The sequence below is a fragment of the Mangifera indica genome, chromosome 6 (assembly GCF_011075055.1).
Source record: "Mangifera indica cultivar Alphonso chromosome 6, CATAS_Mindica_2.1, whole genome shotgun sequence".
Taxonomy (NCBI): domain Eukaryota; kingdom Viridiplantae; phylum Streptophyta; class Magnoliopsida; order Sapindales; family Anacardiaceae; genus Mangifera; species Mangifera indica.
The window spans coordinates 16,387,468-16,409,343 of record NC_058142.1 but is presented as its reverse complement, the minus strand read 5'-3'; the positions used below and the strand labels follow the sequence as shown (position 1 = coordinate 16,409,343).

Genomic DNA, 21,876 nt, shown 5'->3' with positions numbered 1-21,876 from the left:
TTACATTACATATTGTCAGAACATCACGATTCATTATTATGATATTTTATCGATTAATAAAGGTAAATGGTTACTCGTACTATAATAATTACCCTTAAGAGTTAGAAACCTAGTTAGGGTTTTTTTTTTCCTTTTTACCTGATAGTAATTTCTGTAACATTGTGTGAATTTGAGCAAGAGACAAAAAAAAATATATCCACCGAAAGTGATGAATAAATACAAAATCTTATCTTTGAGAGAAAGTAATATGGTAAATGGGCGTTGGCTGAGTTCATATATTTCTAGCATTATTAATTCATGGAAAAATATTCTTTTTGCTAATCAAAGTAATTTTGGTTTGCTTGAAAACCTTTTTTAAAGTTAAATGGGATTACACCGGATTGAATAATTCAAACTATCCAATTAGAATGAGGACGCTTGAAAACACTTTTGAAGTTAAATCGCATTAAACTGGGTTGAACAGTTCCAAACATTTAGTTGGATCGAGGTAAAAATAATAATATTATTTTAATTTTGAACTTAAACCCAAGATCTCATTTATTAATTTTGAACATGTATATATTGACATTAAAATAATTCAAAATATGTATTTAATAATAAATTATACATAATTATTTTAAATATTATTTTTAGACAGTTAATCAGTATGATCACAGGTCAATAAGTCTGATTACATATAGGAACATACTACCTCTTTCACTGAGTCAATGTTCAGTCTAATTTTAAAAATATTAGATAAAAATCATTTTATCCAAAAATGATGAGAAGACTAAATTTCGGACAATTTTAATTGTTTTAAGATTATCTTCAACTTAATATATCATTAAGACATAATTATCTCTCATTTTAACAATATAAATTAATAAACAACTTCCATTTAAATATATAATTCAATATATTAATATCTAAATATATCCACTTATTTATTAAGACTATTTTTCTTTGCTAATACATAATATAAATTAGCATCTTAAATGTACCCAATCGGCTAGTACCTCTAAAAGATAACATTTCAATTAAATTTCTCACATCATGAATCCAATTTTTTTTATAAGAGATTTTTCCTGTTAGTAATTCTGAAAATGTGGATGTTTTAAAAATGATACATAAGATTCAAGCCGCGTATTTACTTTTATAAACCAAGAATTATTTTCTATTTCAAACCTTATATATAGATACGATCTTAATAAATTAGTATCAAAATGATATATTAAGTATTGAAACATGTTTAACAATATATGTACGTTTTTGTATGTATCATTTCCCCGATATTTCCGTTGACAAAATTCAAAATGGATGAAAACTAAGGCTTAATGAATCCAAGAAAATGCATAGTTGTTTAGTGAAGAAGAAGAAGGGCATTTATGTATTTTCACTGACAAAATACAAGATGAAGAGAAAGGAAATGACATGAAGATAGAGTTGTGATTGGCTTTGGGGTCCCCTTTTTAACACCCACTAATTGATAAAAGTATATATAGTGCCTCATTGTATGTTTACAATAAGAACAAAATCAAAGACAAATTGAAAAAGGCCAAAAAAACATATCCAAATCTGCAAGAATTTGCACCACAAAACACATGAATTTTCTCATGTTCGACAGGGTTCAATTAGACAACAAGACACTCACAACCCGGGGGTTAAAAAACTCAACCTTAGGTAGGGTATGGTCCACAAAATTGCAAGGCATGTTAAGGCTTAGTGTTAAAACAAGCCATGTTTAGTGCTTGTGGGGAAGGGAAGGCCTACGAGCTGGCCGACCACTGCTCATAAAATTAAAAATATATAAAAATTTAATCTTAGCTTACTTTTGGTGGGTCAAGACAACCTACAAGGTCCATAATTTTGTGAGCCCTAACTCAACACGGCCCATAAATTTGGTGGATCACATCAAATAAAACATGATATGACCTAGCCCAGCACGAACATGTCTAGGTTCAATGGAATGGAAACATAAAAACAAAGTTGATAATTTTTAATATGCCCGTTATTCCAGTACGACATGACATAAAAAAATATAGGATTAAGATTGAGTTTTTAACATAAAATTTATATGAGGTCAACTTAATCTGACTCAAAATTAAATTGAATAGTATTAAAATTTACACAAAAGTAATCTGATAGGACCTAAATCAATACAAATATTTTGAAAAAATATTACTTTAATAAATTAAATATAGTTATATCTTTATATAATTATAATTACTCATATTATTATTTATTTTTTTATTTAAATATTTTATTTTATTATTAAGTAGTAAGAATTTAATTTTGTTAGTCAAATTATATATATGTTTTTTAAGGCTCTTATATTATAATTATATATTGTATTTTTATAGTAATAATTTGAAATTTTTACATATTACATATAGTTACATTTTTGTTTAATTATAATTACTCATATTATTTTTTTTGTTTTTATTTAAATATTTTATTTTATTATTAAGTTATAAGAATATGATTTGATTAGTCCGAATATTAACATATTTTAAAAATCTTCATATAGACCATTTATCAATAAAAAAATATTATAATATATATTTTATTAATAATAGGTGAAGATAATTTGATTAAAAAAATTAAAATAATAAAAATACTTTAAAAAATAAAAAAATAAATAATTTTCGATCAAATTAGGTTAAATCATATTAATTCAAATATTAAAGAGTTATGTCAAACCAAATTTGGTTGAATAATATTATACTTACACTTCTAAAACATTATTTTGACCGATTAAACTTTTATATCTTAATACAATAAATTTAAGAAGCTCTTTTAATAGGCAAAACTTGCACACAACAATGCACCATCCAAATTTTGAATGTGAAAGTAATTGATAAATACATGTTAAACTATATATTTTTTTAATCGAGCTTAAATCAACAGTATCTATCTCCAGCTCAACCCAACGGCTCCCAAGTTCATCGAACTCAAGCTTTGTCATAAATCGTATCCTTAATTTTCTTCACTCTCATTAATCTACATTTCAAAAATAAATGAACTGAATGCAAGAGTATGTCTTTCCCATGGAGTTTCTAAAAATCCCATTCTATCAGTAGCATTTTGTGTTAAAATCTTAGAAAACATATTCCTTAAAGGAAGAAATTGAAAGTAAGAATATATAACAGCTAAAATGTTCTGCAAATAAGAGAAAATTAATAGAAAGAAACTTGTAGCTTAGAAATTCAAAAAGCATAAAACTTAATGCACCAAAATAAACAGAAATATCATATCGGCTCCGAATATATAATTGATAAAGTATAATATTTATTTCCAATTCAAACTCACCTAATTATACATGATAAACATGAAGACACTGCTGCACAAATTGGAAGCATCACGAAATGGGGAACACAAACTCAATCGATCAGGGGAAAACTAGACTAGACATACCAAAACAAAAGACTTGAGCTGAAATCTTTTAGATTTACGCACAAACTCATTTACTACGTCATTAGAAGTAAACCTGCTTTCTAGCATTTTATCGAAATGGTAGTATACTTACCATCTCTGTCCCAATGTCAGAAGATAAAAGAGATGGGCCATGTTTCAACCATTCAAACAAAATACATAACGTTTTCCAGGTCAGTGTGTAACCTGTAGAAGCTCTCATTGATCGCAGCTGGAGATTGCCCCTCCACTATTGCCTCATGGTACAATCGTCCTCTATAGGCAACCAGATCAGCATAATACACTGGTGGGACCAATGACACGGGCTTGGTACATCGAGCAAAGGTAAAGCATAAGTTATAGATGAGCTTCTGCAATTGATCAGAAGTAAACTTATGCTCATCCCATAGAACATAGTAATGAGTGGGCTTGCTTGTGCCGAGGCTTCCATAATGGCTGCACAGATAGAAATCAAACTCAAATGAGTGCACAATTTTCGTGTCCACAACTGTTCCCGGTGGTACATTGCCAGTGGTACATCCATCCCTCTTACTTGCTGGAAATAGTCGAGTCTGGTGTCGCTTTTGAGCTACAATCACCGTGATGGTCGGGAAGTAATTTATTTCTTTGAATGCATCCTTGAGCTGTGTCAACTCTACATTGAGAACCATATCGAACTGGCCATCACTTACCCCATCACGAAAGACCACAATCTTCTGTGGCTTGACTTTGTTTACACGAGTGTAAGATTGAACCAGTTCCAAGCACATCTCCCCAAAATTTAGAATCTCCTCTTTCCTATGGAGTTGGGGCCGAACCCTTGCCACATATTGATTAGCTGCAGGCCAATTTACAGTGGCCACAACAGCTGCTATTGATGGACTAGTTGTGTTCTTGGCAGCAGGATGATTAACATCAGCTCCCACGAACATTACATGATCATCACGCTCAAAGTAAGGGAGCCGGTCCATGAGCTCTACATTGCTGCCTCCAAGCTTGGCATTGATCTTGAGAGCAAGATTGGCAAGATACTGGTCATACCCTTTATTTGTCCTTTTAGCATTTCTAGACAAGCAACACTGTGTCACCACACCTAGTCTAGTCTCTGAGATCCACTTGAGATATTTGTACCCAGGATCCTTATCAGCCATCACACAGATAAGAATCTGTAAATGGCCCTTGCAAATCTTAGAAGCCTGGGAAGTAACACCTTCAAGAAGTTGTCGGAGCACATCAACATTGGAGAATTTATTCATTGAAGTGGGTTGATAATAAGCAGGTTCATTCATGAAAATCCCTAAATTCTCACACCGAGCAATAATGTCACCAATAAATGCACGATCATTCAGTTTATTTTTTCGATCATAAGCACTAAAGTCGATTACAGCCCACCTCTCTACTCTTCTACCTTCTACAACAGCTTTGCCAACCAGGTTCCATTGGCATTTCTCCTTTTCAACTTGTATACTAATCACTTTGCCCCCCACGGCACCTACCTTCAACTCAGGTGGTCCAATTACACGTCCATCAACACTTGTCATGTTCGGATTTACTTCAAGTCCAAAATTCCGTGCGATCTCTCCACTGCCAATGAAATTATAAAACATTAGAACTGAGATGCCATCAGTGGTTTGCCCAGTCAAAATAATAGGTTCAATTGAAATTGTAATATTTGAGCTGGGTATAATATATAATATATAAGAACTACATGTTCAAAATGTTGTATTCACAGCAACAATGCCATTAACCATTAATGACAGAGGTTGTGCATAAAAACCTATGCTAAAAATGACATAACAGCATTTGCATAGTAAAGCATGCCATTGAAAATAGAAACAACTTGACCTAAAATATTCAAGTAGCCATTCACATTCATCAGTTTTAAAATGAGATCCTTGTAAACTCAAAAAGTTAAAAACATTAAAAAAAAAAAAAAGATTAAGTGCAGCATTGCTTGAAAGATGGAAGTACTTTGCCAGAAAGTTCTTTTAAATCATAAGCACAAATCAAGGCACAGTCCATGCAACAACTTTACGCAACAATCTTGGTAAATTTTGGCACTAGTTGACCATAATTAACTGAACTACATGAAACAATTTAAAGGTGAATTGTGCAAAAAATGCAAGGTTAACAGAGATTACTAGAATAAAAAAGTGCACTGGAGTATTTTACGTACCCACAAGGCCCATCCCTTGACCTTATCATTCTCGATATCATGCCCGACCTCTCCCATGGTCGAACCAGAGAAATATCCTTCAATAATTTAGCAGCATCGCTATCCAAATTTTCTTTAGGATATATCTGCCCTTCAACTATTACACAGAACTCCATTGGTACATCGTTTCTTCGATTATTTTTTCTCAAATCTAAGCAAGGAATATCTAGGTACATAATGTCCTTGCCATATTTTTCCCTAAAATAATCAACAAGGCTAACTCGCCTGCTCCCCTCTGGATCTTCAATATCAAAGTATAGTTGTCGAGTATTGTCCCTAGTTAATCCAAAAATGATGTTCTTTTGCTTTGTCCTTCGGTGAGTCACTGTAACTTTGACTCCTCTCAGAATTTTCTCAATTTTGTTCCAGTCTCTATATCTGTTTGGATCAAAACCCTCAACATGTTCCCTTAAGAAATCTACAACTGACAATCGCTTTCGAAATGCTAGAACAGAATAGTCCAAACACAATGCCAGACCTTGGGAGGTGGCCTTCAGGCCTTGTTGAAATCCTCGAGATGCTGTGATTCCACCTCCAAGGTCATCTCCTGCAGAAGGTTCGAAAGGGTGAAAACTTCGGCCAACAGAAATCATATTCCGAGTTGAATTCTCCTTCATGACTACATCCAACCCTTGCAAAATATCACGGGGGTTCGACAAGAGTGTTCCTGCCAAGTACTCCTTCAACTTGCAAAGCTTTAGCTCATTTACAAGTTTTATACTGATTACATAGGAAAAAATCTTCATATCTTCCGCTTCAGAGAATCTCACAGTAAATTTTCCAGTTGGCAATGGCACTGCACTGAAAATATTCTTCTCACCATCATAGGCAGTGAATGCCAAAGGGAATTGAGCAGGATCATCTTCAAACAACTTGTTCCTGATCATAGCCAAATGAGACTTTGGTATTTTCACAGGGCGACCATGCTTGGTGGGCTCCTCTGATTTGACATCAATGTCATAATGCCTTATGATACTCTGAGGATTAAACTTGACTGGGAAATGATTGACAAATAGCCTCACAGTCTGAATGGCAAGTGTACCACCTTCATCAGGGCGTTTGATTGGGACATTCAATGACAATGTAGACCCCGATCCCGAAATCTTCATTTTTTGCATTTCTAGAACAATAAAACAAAATCCATTAATGAAACAGGAACTTTCTTGGTTAGCCTTCAAACCAATAACATAACTTCCCTTTGCACTCAATTTGGACAAAACAATTGCCAATTGAAACAACAATTCTCCAACAAAACATTTACTTCTTCAACAATTAATAAGGAACAACCTAATAACATTTTCTGTTTTTACTCAATCTAGAGCAACTACTTGCTCATAAAAACAACAAAATGCCGACAAAAGATTAACTTCATTAAATGAGGTATAAACTTAATGCAATATGTCTACAATTCAATATTACACCCAATTTTGCAATGAGTAATCCTTTGGGGCCCTGGTGATGCAGCATCAATGACTAAATGTCACACGAATTGATCACGTGCATTATGTAATTATTCGATCTGCATTTAGTTCTTCTAAAACAGTGTCACCACTTTTAATATAAAATTTGATATGTAACTTCAGATATATAGCTCTAAGACAATGCTAGATTACTTCGAATACGGAACTGCATATCTCTAAAGCGATTTCCTCGTCACTTGGGTTGTAACATATGTGCTTTTTAGAATATTTAGATATTTGAATAACATTTTTGAAGAATATCTTGACCTAATATGCATTATGAAATAATAAACACAACATTGAAATGAAAAAAACTTGTTAAATAATCTATGAGTTCACATTCATACCTTTCATAACAGGCTGTACAGTAGCCGGTGACACGGAAGGTCCAGGCCGAGATTGATGCCACGGATTCGACGGCTGTGGCGGCCCACTCCGCTGAGTCAGCTCGTTCGAACTACGACCCTGGTCTTGCGGCAGTTGATGAACGTTGTAGTGGCGGTGGCTCCCGCCGTGCTCGGTGCTCGTGCTTGTGCTCGTGCTCGTGCTCCCCCACGGTGTCTGTTCACTCGAGAACCACTGATGATCACGATCGTAGCTCCTGACATAATCCCGGCCGCCGCGACCACAAACATTTCCGCCTCCGCCGCCTCTTCCTCCCGCCCCATATCCACCGCTTCTTCCTCCTCCGTATCCGCCGTCTCTTCCGCTTCCTCCACCTCCGCGACCTCGCCCTCCGCCTCCTCCTCCTCTTCTGCCACCGCCTCCTCCTCCTCTTCCGCCACCACCTCGACCTCTATAACCTCCTCTCTCCATTGGACTTCACTCAAGAAAGTGCTCACAAACTTCCTCTAACCGAGTTCTCCACAAACTCAACTCCGAGTCAACTCAGGAAAGAAATTGTCCTCACTTACAAAATGCGGCTGACTACAGTCGCGTTAATGATGGGTTTATATAGCGTGTCCCGTGATACGAAATTACAAAAAGGCCCTTAGCGTGCCGCGGAAGGGGGAAAGGAAAATTAGAATACTTTAAAGTTGACAGAAGCGAAGTACTTAGATTCTATAAATTTTCCAGAAGCTTCTTTGCGTTTTCGCCAAGGAATTTATGCTGAGAGTTTCATGGATATATTGGTAATTTCATAGAATTTTCTTTTCCATTTTTTTATTTGGATTTTCCAACCTTATAATAAGGTTAGATTCGAATCGAATCAAGCTCTAGTTTGAACTCAATTTTGTATAGTAGAGCTCCAGTTTGTGAAAGTTGAACTCGAACTCAATTCAAATTCGACTCATCTCATTTCAAACTCGAATTTTTAACTAACTCATTATTAAAACAACGTCTTTTTAATACATATTAATCAAAATAACATCATTTTGTATCAAAATTTTTAATTAATAAATTTGACGAGTAGCTCAAACTAGAACGAGCTTACATAGAATTGACTCGTTTTAGGCTCATTCAAGTCAAATTCGAACTTGAATAGATTTGGTTTAAATCTAATCCCTACTTATAAATAATATTTTAAAATCTGGATCCAACATTCACCCGGGCAAATGGTAAAATTTCGATCAACCCATCAATTTTGTGGTATATTAAATTTAATATGTTTGCCCATATGATATGAGTATAATTAGGACTACAAACTAACAAAATCGCTCGCAAGCAATTTGTAATTCAGTTTGTTTTAAGTTACATTGAAATTTGAGTAATTTGAGTTTGACTCAAACTCAAATTTAATATTAGTTAATTTAGTAAGGTTGTCAACTCATGACTTGGCTTAAGTTAAATATTACCCTAAAAATTTCAAATATTGTTTTTTACACCTTCAAAATCTTATTTCTTCGCTTTAAATTTACAGGATAATTTATAAATATATAAATTATTAGTTTAAAATATTTTTTAAAAAATTACAGAGTTAAAAAATATTTTTTTAGTCAAAATGAAATCGAACTAAAATTTTATTGGCTCAGCATACTCCCGAAACGGGTTGGAAAGACTTATAATCTTTAAAATTGATCGATCATAGTGGTAGTTGGTTTAATAAAGAAAAAAAAACATAATATTTGTTTGACATAATTAGAGTTAAATTTAGTCTGAATTAAATCAAAATAAAACTTAATTCAAGATTGATAAATTGATACTTAAATTGGTTTAATTAAAATTAATTCAACTTTAAATTTAATATGAGATTATTCAAATTTAAAAAATGTGAAGTCTCAATAAAAATTAGTTTGATTAATTCTAATTTAGTTGGTTAGATCTAAGAATCCAACTATCAAATAAAATATTCTAACTTTTTAAAGTCAATAATTTATACTTAAAAGATAAGTAATTCTTAATTCCTTTCACATCTTTCAGAATAATTGCTAACTTCTTTATTTGCGAATTGAAATTTTTCCATATTTATAAGTAGGTGTAACGGTTGAATGTTTTAGAAATGAAAAAATAATAAATTTGGAGGTCGTTTAGTTTAAGAGATTGAAAAATTCTTTTAATAATTTATCTTTTATTAATTACCTTATTTTTTTTAGTTTAAAAGTAATAAAAAATTTCGGTAATATTTTATTATGAATGATGATATGACAGATAATATAAAAGGTAATCTGATTATTATATTTACCGTAGATATTAAAAGATTATTAAGATGATCTTAATTTTATTATAATTACATATTTATTTATTAATTTTTTAAGATAAAAATAGTCTTATTTTTAACCAATATAACAAATAACATAAAAAATATTTTAAAATAATTATACTTAAAGATATTTAAGTAAAATAATATATTAGTATTTTTTTATTATCTCTAATTAAATACAATAATTATTTTTATTTATTTATTTTTACAAATTTTATTAAATATAGTAATAAAATATCAAATAATATGATGAAAGTTATTTAGTTAGATTGTGAGGATTTGGATGCAAGAATTTTTTTTAATTTTAAATTGATTTTTGGATAAGAATATAATTGAAAATAAATTTGAGAAGGTAGGGTTCAAGAGGTTATTTAAAAATATTATTAAAAGAGTTTGTAAATCTCATTTATGACTTTTGTAAGAGGAAATTAAAAAATGTCCAAGATCATAAAAAAACGTATCCGTTTTAGAAATGTGAAACTTTGATGATGATTGATGATCCAATGCACTCTTGTCAGAATCCATAACACACTTTACTTGATTTGCTTTCTTGTTTTCTGTAAAAATTTCTTATTGATGAAGAGAAATTGAAAGAGAGAGTGTTCTCTGAGTATTTTAGCGAAAAGAGATTCCAATAGAAGTTACGCTCATTTTTATTAAAAGGGAAAGTGGTAGTTAACTTCAATAACTGTCAAGGGTAAAAGGGTCATTCTTATATATATAAAGGTTAATTTTGCCTTTTAATCGTAATAGATTGGGTCAACCCATCATGGGTGGATCGGATCTAATATCTCTCACTCACACATGATGGGGTGATTAGAATCACAATACTCTTTCATAGAAATCTTATAGAACAGAGCAATTCATACTAGCAAATGTGTTGTGCGACATTGCGAGCAACTTGCACTTGGAAGCTAATTTACTATACATCTGTTAGGAATAACACAGTTGCTTCAATCTGAAAAATAATAAAGCGTTAATCTTGTAGTACCCTAGACTTACTCAATAACACTAGCTCTATTTAATTCTTCATTTATTATTATGTTATATTCATATGTATTCATGATCAAGTCAATCTCCTATATGAGTGAAATGATCGACCGATCAATGGACACACATAATATATAAGTCTTCCTCTTCTATTCGAAATTCTCAATTTAAACTTAGCTGTTTTTCTAGTCATGTTCTATAGACCGAATCATACATGGTCATAAGTTCCAAGTTAAGATAGCAACACTAAGAATAACTATCAAATAATAGCAAAAAGTCAAAAGGTATCAATTTGAGGTAATCCTCATGAAGTCTCACATAGTGAAGGAACAGAGATTCATCCTTACCCCACTTCAAATGGTCGTCTTACTTATACATACATGATATGAATCATGTGCTACAATATATATCTTTTCAAAATGTCATTACCAACATTGTTATATTAGTATGTAATTTTAAAACGTCTATCTATAGTTGAAATAGACTAATTGACATTGATATCTCGAATTTAATAAAGTACAATTGCTAATTGCTTCATATAAAATAAATTAGACCAATATAAGAATATGAAGATTAGTGAAAGCATATTTGTCTTTCATGGTATGATTCAATATGTTGGTAGTAATGACAATTAACTTATTTCATGAGATCTCATTAAATAAGTAATATATTAAATAATTTAAATTAATTGCATATGGTATAAGCTTGCTAGATTTGAGAAATTCATTGGAAATCTAATATGGAATCCACTGTTACATCATTTGATCAGATCTTTACATGAAAATTGTATCATCACATATGATTGTGAGATGATAAACACTTAATCAAGTGTCACGTGGCAAATAAAATCATCAAAGTGAACTCAAACCCACAACGGTTACAAACCTTAGAAACTTTTTTTTTCATCTTTTGTCATAAGAAATACCGAAATGCCTATACTTTTGCACGGAAGACATGTCAACTAAAAGGACAACTCAACACTACATATGTTGGCCCATGATCGATAAAGGCCCTATCAACTACAACTGTTTAGAGAATTTGGGTTTTTATTGGGCTCACAATTACAAGTAGGGTTGGACTCGAGTCGAGCCAGTTCGGATCGGTTTGAGTCCGAAACGAGTCAGACTCTTTTCGGCTCGAACCGAGCTCGAGCTGGCTCGGTAAATTTTTTTTCAAAATTTTTTATGCAAAACGACGTCATTTTGATCCATATATATTAAAAATGATATCGTTTTGATAATGAAAAACGAGTCAAACTGAGCTGAGCCGAGTCGAACCAAAAACGAGCCGAACTCGAGCCAAGTCGAGCTCGAACCGAACTCGAATCGCCCATAAATAAACCAAGCTGAGCCCGAGTTGGGTGCGAGCCGAGCTCGGCTTGGCTCGAATCTAACCCTAATTACAAGTGCTTAAAATTTTAGAAAATAAGGAATAAATAAATTGTTTTTCGATAGACAAAAAATTGTTAATCACTAATAAATCTTGAAAGAAGAGTGTTTCAACATTCTGAAATAAAATATTTATTAACTGGAAATCTTAATATAAAAAATAAAATTAAAAAAATTAGAAAAATGGTTTTAAATTAAAAAAGGGATTAATTTTTTTAGTTTCAAATTTCAAAAGACGAAGAAAATTTTATTTATTTTTCATAAAATACCGAAACAAATCAATAAATATAATATATGAACAAAAGAATAAGATAATAAAAGAACTCATTACTTATTCTTTACTAGATATCCAAAGAGATCAATAATTAAAATGATATATAAACAAAATAAAATGAGAAAGAAGTTATACCGGGGCTTGTTCTAGGAATTTATTTTTTATTACTGAGATTATTTTGTTTGATTTATTAGTAATAAAATATTTTAATAAAATTCTATTAACAATGATAAGAAATAATTTTATTACTAACTCCATTTTAAATATTAAAATATTATTAAGGTAATACTGATTTTATTATAATTATATTTTTACTTATTTATTTTTTATGACAAAAATAATCTCAATTTCAATTAATATAACAAGTAACATAAAAAATATTTTAAAATAATTATATACAAGAGTATTTAAATAATATAATATCTTAGTATTTTTTTATTATCTTAAACTAAACACAATAATTATTTATATCTATTAATTTTTTATTAAATTTTATCAAATATAATAATAATTTATACTCAGTAATATATCTTTAAAATAATTTTTTATTTTTGATAATAAAATATTATTTTTTCTAGACCTAGTGAAATGGGTAAGTCATCCGCAAATCGCTTAAAAACAAATACAGATTTTAGGTTTTCAAACTTGTACTCGTATAAATGCAATTTTCACAGTATTTAATTAAGTAATTTCAAAGTAAGAGAAAAAATAAAAATTATATTACTCAATCACAAACAACCATCTCAATTCATACAAATAAATTTGTACCATTTATTTGTATACATAATCTTATTCATTAACATTTATAGATTTTCAAATAGCAAACTAATACTTCTAAAACATCACACTCAACATTATTTCCTTGTACCAAATTACATTGAATGGATTATGGACACTGTGATTAGTTTGGACCCGAATCGAGTTGACTCAGATTCGAAAGTTGGTTCAGTTTGATTTAACTTCGTTTAGTATAAATATAAATCAAGTTCGAGTTAACTGGTTTAATGCTTTTAAATTCAAACTGAACTTAAGTTAGAGAGAGTTTGACTCGATTTGGTTTGTAATCTAGATAGATAGCTTGATTTAATTTAAATTTGGTTTGTGATTTGATTCAAATTATGTTAAAGTATTTTTTGAACGATGTCGTTTTGTTGATAAGTCATTATTCGAATCATGAATCTAAGTCACATATCCGAATTATGAATTTGAATCATAATTTGAACTAAACTTGAATCGAATTTAAATTAAGCAATTTTTATTTGAACTGAACTCAAACCATTCATAATGTTGGTTGGATGAACTTGAATCGAGTTACTTTTATTTAAATCAAACTCAAATCAAATGATATTTAAATTTGATTTAATTTACATCTACCCCTAATTGTGACCACGGAGAAGCCTAAAATATAAAAAAATAATAATAATAAAATAAGAGGTTCCCTTCATGTAGACATGCCAAATGGCCTAGGGTGGCCCAAGACCCGGGTAAAAAGCACAACTCGAAATAGTTTGACCTAGTACTATAACAGGCTATGCCCAACCTGTGGGCTAGCCAGATCGTGCTGTCAGTCAGCCCAGCCCGTTCCAGCAATGTGCATGCCCTTAGCAATAGGAGGGTGCAAGGCTACAACTGCAGCCCAACGATTACAGTCCAGGTCAAGCAGATTTACAATTTACGATCTTCCAATTAACATTTTGTTTATATTTTTAAATAGGCCAACGAACTATTTTCCACCTAAGGTATGCACATTTTTTAAGTTTTCCCTATTAACTTTAAAAATCTCATTTATCCATCCATGTATAGTTAAAACTAATAGTTTTAAGGGTAAAATCGTTATTTTATCTGTATTATAAAAAAAAAAACTTAAATTTGATTTATTTTCCTTTCCTAAACCCTAAAAACTAATAATTTCACCCCCAACCTAAGTTTTAAAAAATAACATTTTCCCCCCTAGGGTTTCCAATTTTCAGAGTGTATTTTTTCAATATCGTTTCTTCCTCTTCAGCGATCTTTAGACGACGGCTCTTCCTCTCTGGTACGGTCTTTTTTCAGCAACTCTCTTAGGAGTGATCATCGACGAAGACTTTTCGTCAACGCGAAGTCTTTTTTAAATCATGAGTGAGTATTTGGATTTTTGAAAATTGATGGATGAGAATTTATGATTTCACTATACCTTGGGTGGGAATAAGTCTTTTGACCTTTTTGTTATACCCATCAAAGTCAGCCAACCTGGCCGGCGCAGTCCAGTATATTGCCGGCCTCCATGCATCTTGTGTACAAATAAAGAAAACAAAAAAGCAAGCAAATAACATAGGAAAATGAGACAATTTTGGGGGCAATTCTTCAAAAGAATGTTTAACCTTTATCATGAAGCAACAAAATACATTCAATGTGTCAGAAGTCAACTAGGAGAATACCCTGCAACTTTCCTCCTCCCATTCACATGTGGTGGGCACTTGGGTTTCTTCTTGGCCTTATTTCGGTGTTTTTGTCATTTTTGGCAACTTGAAGAAAAAGTAGTGAATTGTAAGCAAAAGTTGCCAAATTCAAGATGCCCATTTTGTATTGTCTTCATTGACATGTCTTTCACCCTTAAAAGTATCTTCCCTTTCAGCATTTACTCACCTCTTTTCTTGGTAGTGGGAGATTTTATTTGTTCAATGGTATGTTCTATAATGGATTCGCCCTTAAACAAGGATATAATTATAATTTAACTATTAATAATAAATATATTTTAGTAAATTTGGAAGTGAGAAAACAAAAGCTACAAGGAATAAAACAAAAAATTGCTTAATTATGCTACAATTTGATTTGATTTAAATTTAAATTTAGATTAAATAATTAAATTTAAATTAAATCAAACATTTAATTTCAAATCAATTTAGATCGAATTCAAAATTAAATTATTTTAAAATTCAATTTGAATACCAAGTTATCCATCTCGAATTAACTTTTTTAAATTAAAATCAATCCTCAATTAAGTCCTCTTCTTCTTCTTCAACCTTTCATTAAAGTTGGAACTTAAGATAAAAATAAACAAACAAATCCTAATTTGACAACCTAAAAGGAACACACGACGGCCCCTATTTATTTGTTTAAGGCCAAAAGATTTGTTACGGCCCAAGGTTATGTCTATACTATCAAACTCATACATTCTAACTTTCAAAAACTTAAACTTTCACCTATAGGTAAAATTCTATTAAAAAACTTAGTTAATATTAAAGATAAAATTGTTATTAATAAAAAAATAAAAATTAAAGTTTTATTGCAATTTCTCCCCTTGGTTTGAAAACAAATCATTTCCCTCTACCCAAAGTTTAAAAAGAAGCAATTTCACCTCTAGGATTTTGAAACCATCACCGAAGATAGCAAAGTTCGTCATCTCTAACCGCATTCATCCTCCCACCATGGCTATCTTTCTCTGCTAACTTGTTCCCACCAAGATGTCTTCATTTTGAATGAAGACGAAATCATCTTTATCTGAGATAATTACATTCTGATGTTTATGATTTTGTTTTTGTCAAAGTTAATCATTTTAATCGATGGGTGAGAACAAGTCAATAGAGAGAGACAGTCGTGGTGGTAGGACGAACATGACCAGAGATGATGAACTTCACCGCCTCCAATGATAGTTTCAAAACCTTACAGGTGAAATTATTACTTTTCAAATTTTTTGTGAGGAAAAATGTTAGATTGTCAAATTAAGGGGGATAATGTGATGAAACTTTAGTTTTCAAAATTATTTTGTTAAATAACTGTTTTATCCTTAACTTTGGATGAAAATTTTAACAAAATTTTGCTAATGGGTGCCCAAAAAAAAGGGCATGTAAGTGGAAATAAAAAAATGTCTAGGATCATTAAAAAAATGTACGTGTTTTAGAAATTTGAAACTTTGATGATGATTGGTGATCTAATGAGCTCCTGTTAGAATCCACAACACACTTTGCTTGATTTTCTTTCTTGTTTTTTGGAAAAATTCCGTATTGATGAAGAGAAATTGAAGGAGAGAGCATTCAGTGAATTTTTTAGTGTAAGAGAGATTCCACGCTCATTTTTATTAAAAGAGAGAGTGACAGTTAACTTCAATAACTATCAAGGGTAAAAAGGTCATTCTTATATATAAGGGTTAATTTTGTCTTTTAACCTTAATGGATTGAGTCAACCTATCATGGGTGAACTAGATCCAATAACTTTATTTAATTCTTTTTGTATCAAGTTTAGGTCGAGGGAGGTTAGAACCCATACAAAAATTTTAATATTTATATAATGGTATTAATTTCATAGTTGTAAATATAGATTTTACTTTTTTGCCATGTCTAGTTTTTTAACCGAGTTAAAAAACCTGGGCTTGACCTAGTTTATAAATAATACTGGATTCGAATAGCTCAAATTAAATGAATCATATTTGAACTAAGGATTAAATTTGTTTTAATAAACCAAGCCAAGTTTAAATCAGTTCAAATATTTGAGTTTGAACAAATTCAAATTAAATTTGAAGTTAAATTATTTTGAACTTAATTGAAATCTCAACTTATTGGATTAATTTGGAGGCCAAATGACAACTTTCCACCCAAGGTTTAATGTAAACCTAACTTTCTATCTGCTAACTATCGAAAATCTAATATATTCATCTGTCCGTTAAACTTCATTATTACTGTCAGAGATAAAATTGTTATTTATTAAAATATTAAAAAAAAACTAAAAATTTTCACATTTTCCCCCTAAATTTTAAAAATTTAACAAATTTTCTCTCACCTAAGGTTTGAAAAATCAACATTTCCTCTAAGAGTTTTTCTAGCCATCACTGTCGGTGGCTAGAGATGGTGATCACAATGTTTTCTCTTCCTCCCAACTTTTTTCTCAGCTAGCTCTATTTCCAGTTGTCATTTATTGAGGAAACCGACTGATAAAGATTATTTTTTGTCTCTAAATTAAGACGCAATTCATCTTTATCTCAGACGAAGATGAATCATCATCTTTGTCAGGAGATGAAGAAAAGCCTTCATCTTTAGCTTTCGTCAGTCAAGGTTGGTCAGGAACAAAACAGGATTGACAGAAAAACTAGGAGAGAGAGAAAATGTTGCCACCAACAACATGCTAGAAATGTCTAGGGGGAAATACAAGTTTTTCAAACTTTGGGTGGAGAGGATTTGTTAGTTTTAAAACCTAGAGGGTGAAATTTAATAAATTTTTAGTTTTTCTAAATATTTTAATAAATAATAATTTTATCCCTAATAATGATAGTAAAATTTAATAAACTGATTGGTATTTAAATTTTTAATAATTAGTAAATAAAAAGTTAGATTTGTATCAAATTTTGGTTGGAAATTGGTCATTCAACATTAGTTTTGACATGAGTTATATCTTATAATTATTATTTTAAATATTTTTGTATGAAAATACATAAAGGGTCAAATGAATATGCTTGAGTCATTACATGTATTTTAATTTAATTTTTATTCAAAAAAGGCCATCTATAAAACCCAATTATCTAATGTACATAAAAAAATCACATATAATTTAATAATTAAATTTAAAAAAGGAAACAATATTTTTTTTATATGTGAATTGTACGATTCTTCCCTTTCTAAATAAAATTGGATTCGATTAATTTAAATTGAATAAGTCGTATTCGAACTAAGGATTGAATTCTCTTCATAAAATGAATCGAGTTTGAATTAGTTCAAATATTTGAGTTCAAACAAACTAATAGTTAATTAAAGATTTAATACAGAAGTTATACTTTCTTAATGGTAAAAATATTTTTTATTTTTTACTAATATTCCTACAGGTAGAATCCCTCTACCCAGGCTTAAGGTTGATACTTGATGGCATGAGAAGTGGCCTTCTTCTTTTAGATAAAAAATTGAGACTTAGATATACTTCTCCAAGGCTTTAACCAAGCTAACTTGAGTTGGGCCAAAATATGCCATTTCCTATTATTGGACCTTTAAATTACCAAAAGTAGTAGACCCCAATAGGGATTAATTTAAAACGAGGCGAATTTAAATATAAATTAATTTATGTTTGATTTGAATATAAAATATCTAATTCAATTTCAATTTTCTTAAATTAGTAAACAATAACGTCAGAGAATGTGAAGAGTGACACCAAAAGAAGGAAAGAATTGGTATTGAAAAAAAAAAAAAAAAAAATCACCAATAAGATAAGTTCTAATGTTATTATATAAGTATTTCTGTTAGAGAACAGTAATGTCAAATTCAAAATCAAATATGTGAAAACAATAATCTTATTTGTACACAATCTGATGTAATGTCAAATTCAAAATCAAATATTTGTACAATTTTATTTATACAATCTGATGTGATAGTATTTAATTAAACAATTTTAAAGTGAGAGAAAAAGTAAAAATTATATCACTCAATCACAAAAGCAGCCATCTTAATTCATACAAATAAATTTGTACAATTTATTTGTACACATAATCTTATTCATTAACATTTATAGATTTTCAAATAGCAAACTAAAACTTCTAAAACATCACACTCAACATTATTTCCTTGTACCAAATTACATTGAATGGATTATGGACACTGTGACTAGTATGGACCCGAATCGAGATAGCTTAGATTCAAAAGTTGGTTCGGTTTGATTTAAATTCGTTTAGTTTAAATATAAATTGAGTTCGAGTTAAGTGGTTTAACCCTTTTAAATTCAAATCGAACTCAAGTTAGAGAGAGTTTGACTCGATTTGGTTTGAAACCTAGATAAATAGTTTGATTCAGTTCAAACTTGGTTTGTAACTTTATTCAAATTATGTTAAGTAATTGTTGAACGATGTCATTTTGTTGATGAATCACGAATTCAAATAATGAATCTAAGTCATATATTCGAGTTATGAATTTGGACCATAATTTGAGTCAAACTTGAATCAAACTTAAATTAAACCATTTTCATTTGAATCGAACTCAAACCACTCTTAATATTAGTTGGATGAACTTGAACCGAACTATTTTTATTTAAATCAAACTCAAATCAAATGATATTTAAACTTGATTTAATTCGTATCTATCCTAATTGTGACCACGGAGAAATCTAAAATATAAAAGAATAATAATAATAAAATAAGAGGTTCCCTTCATGTAGACATGCCAAATGGGCCAAGGTGGCCCAAGACCCGGGTAAAAAGCACAACTCGAAAGAGTATGACTTGGTACTATAACGGGCTATGCCCAACCTGTGGGCTAGCCGGATCATGCTGTCAGTCAGTCGAGCCCGTTCCAGCAATGTGCATACCCTTAGAAAAACCAAAAGCAATTTAAATAAGCAAAAGCAGGGTGCAATGCTACAACTGCAGCCCAACGATTACAGTCCAGGTCAAGCAGATTTACAATTTACGATCTTCCAATTAACATTTTGTTAATATTTTTAAATAGGCCAAAGGACTAGTTTCCACCCAAGGTATGAACATTTCATAAGTTTCCTTATTAACTTTAAAAACCTCATTTATCTATCCGTGTATGGTTAAAACTAACAATTTTAAGGGTAAAATTGTTATTTTGTCTGTATTATAAAAAATAAACTTAAATTTAATTTAATTTAATTTTTCTTTCTTAAACCCTAAAAACTATTAATTTTATCTCCAACCTAAGTTTTAAAAAAAGTATTTTCCCTCCTAGGGTTTCCAATTTTCAGAATGTATTTTTTCGATATCGTTTCTTCCTCTTCAACAACCTCCAGACAATGGCTCTTCTTCTCTGGTACGGTCTTTTTCCAGCGACTCTCTTAGGAGCGACTATCAACGAAGACTCTTCATCAACAAAAAGTTTTTTTCAAATTATGAGTGAATATTTAGATTTTTAAAAATTGATGGATGAGAATTTAGGATTTCATTATCCCTTGGGTGATAATAAATCTTTTGGCCTTTTTGTTATACCCATCAAAGTCAGCCAACCTGGCCGGCGCAGTCCACTATATTGCCTACCTTCATGCATCATGTGTACGAATAAAGAAAACAAAAAAGCAAGCAAATAACATAGGAAAATGAGCCAATTTTGGGGGCAATTCTTCAAAAGAATGTTTAACCTTTATCAGGAAGCAACCAAAAACATTCAATGTGTCAGAAGTCAACTAGGAGAATACCCTACAACTTTCCTCCTCCCGTTCACATGTGGTGAGCACTTGAATAAAAAATTGTAAGCAAAAGTTGCCAAATTCAAGATGCCCATTTTGTATTGTCTTCATTGACATGTCCTTCACCCTTAAAAGTATCTTCCCTTTCAACATTTACTCACCTCTTTTCTTGGTAGTGGGGGATTTTATTTGTTCAATGATATGTTCCATAATGGATTCACCCTCAACAATGGTATAATTGTAATTTAACTATTAAAAATAAATATATTTTAGTAAATTTGGAAGTGAGAAAACAAAAGCTACAAGCAATAAAACCAAAAATTGGTTGACTATGCTACAATTCGATTCGATTTAAATTTAGATTTAGATTAAATAATTAAATTCAAATTAAATCAAACATTTAATTTCAAATCAATTTAGATCGAATTCAAAGTTAATTATTTTAAAATTCAATTTGAATACCAATTTCTCCATCTCGAATTAACTTTTTTAAATTAAAATCAATCCTCAATTAAGTCTTCTTCTTCTTCAACCTTTCATTAAAGTTGGAAATTAAGATAAAAATAAACAAACAAATCCCAATTTGACAACCTAAAAGGAACACACGACAGCCCCTTTTTATTTGTTTAAGGCCAAAAGATTTGTTACGCCCAAGGTTATGTGTGTATTTTCAAACTCATACCTTCTAACTTTCAAAAACTTAAATTTTTATCTATCGGTAAAATTCTATTAAAAAACTTAGTTAATATTAATGGTAAAATTATTATTAATAAAAAAATAAAAATTAAAGTTTTTTTGCAATTTCTCCCTTTGATTTGAAAACCAATAATTTCCTTCTACCAAAAGTTTGAAAAAAAGTAATTCCACCCCTAGGATTTTGAAACTATCACCGGAGATAGCAAAGTTCGTCATCTCTAACCGCATTCATCCTCCCACCATGGCTATCTCTCCTTGTTAACTTGCTCTCACCAAGATGTCTTCGTTTAAGACCGTCTTCATCTTGAACGAAGACGAAATAATTTTTATCTGAGATAAAGACACTCCAATAAAGATAATTTTGTCTTTGTCGGAGTTAATCACTTTAATCAATAGATGAGAACAAGTCGATAGGGAGAGACAACCGTGGTGGGAGGACGAACGTGACCAGAGACGATGAACTTCACCGCCTCCAATGATAGTTTCAAAACCTTACAGGTAAAATTATTACTTTTCAAATTTTTGGTGAGGAAAATTATCAGATTTTCAAATTAAGGGGGGTAATATGATGAAACTTTAGTTTTTTAAATTATTTTGTTAAATAATCATTTTACCTTTAACTTTAGATGAAAATTTTAACAAAATTTTGCTAATGGGTGGGACTTTTGAGTTTTTGAAAGTCAGAGGACAGGAGTTGAGATTAGACCTAACCTTGGGTGGGCCTTGTT

The 21,876-nt window shown here is 30.8% G+C and overlaps 1 protein-coding gene across 1 annotated transcript; it reads right to left on the bottom strand.

Moving 5' to 3' along the window:
• Positions 1-3,215: 3,215 nt before the first annotated feature.
• LOC123219334 (protein argonaute 2-like) lies at positions 3,216-7,984 on the bottom strand. The gene is made up of 3 exons (XM_044641228.1): positions 7,413-7,984; positions 5,567-6,725; positions 3,216-4,974 (listed from the first exon to the last, which is right to left on the bottom strand). Exons 1-3 carry the CDS (start codon positions 7,879-7,881, stop codon positions 3,558-3,560), a joined length of 3,045 nt encoding a protein of 1,014 aa, XP_044497163.1. The 5' UTR covers positions 7,882-7,984; the 3' UTR covers positions 3,216-3,557.
• Positions 7,985-21,876: the final 13,892 nt, after the last annotated feature.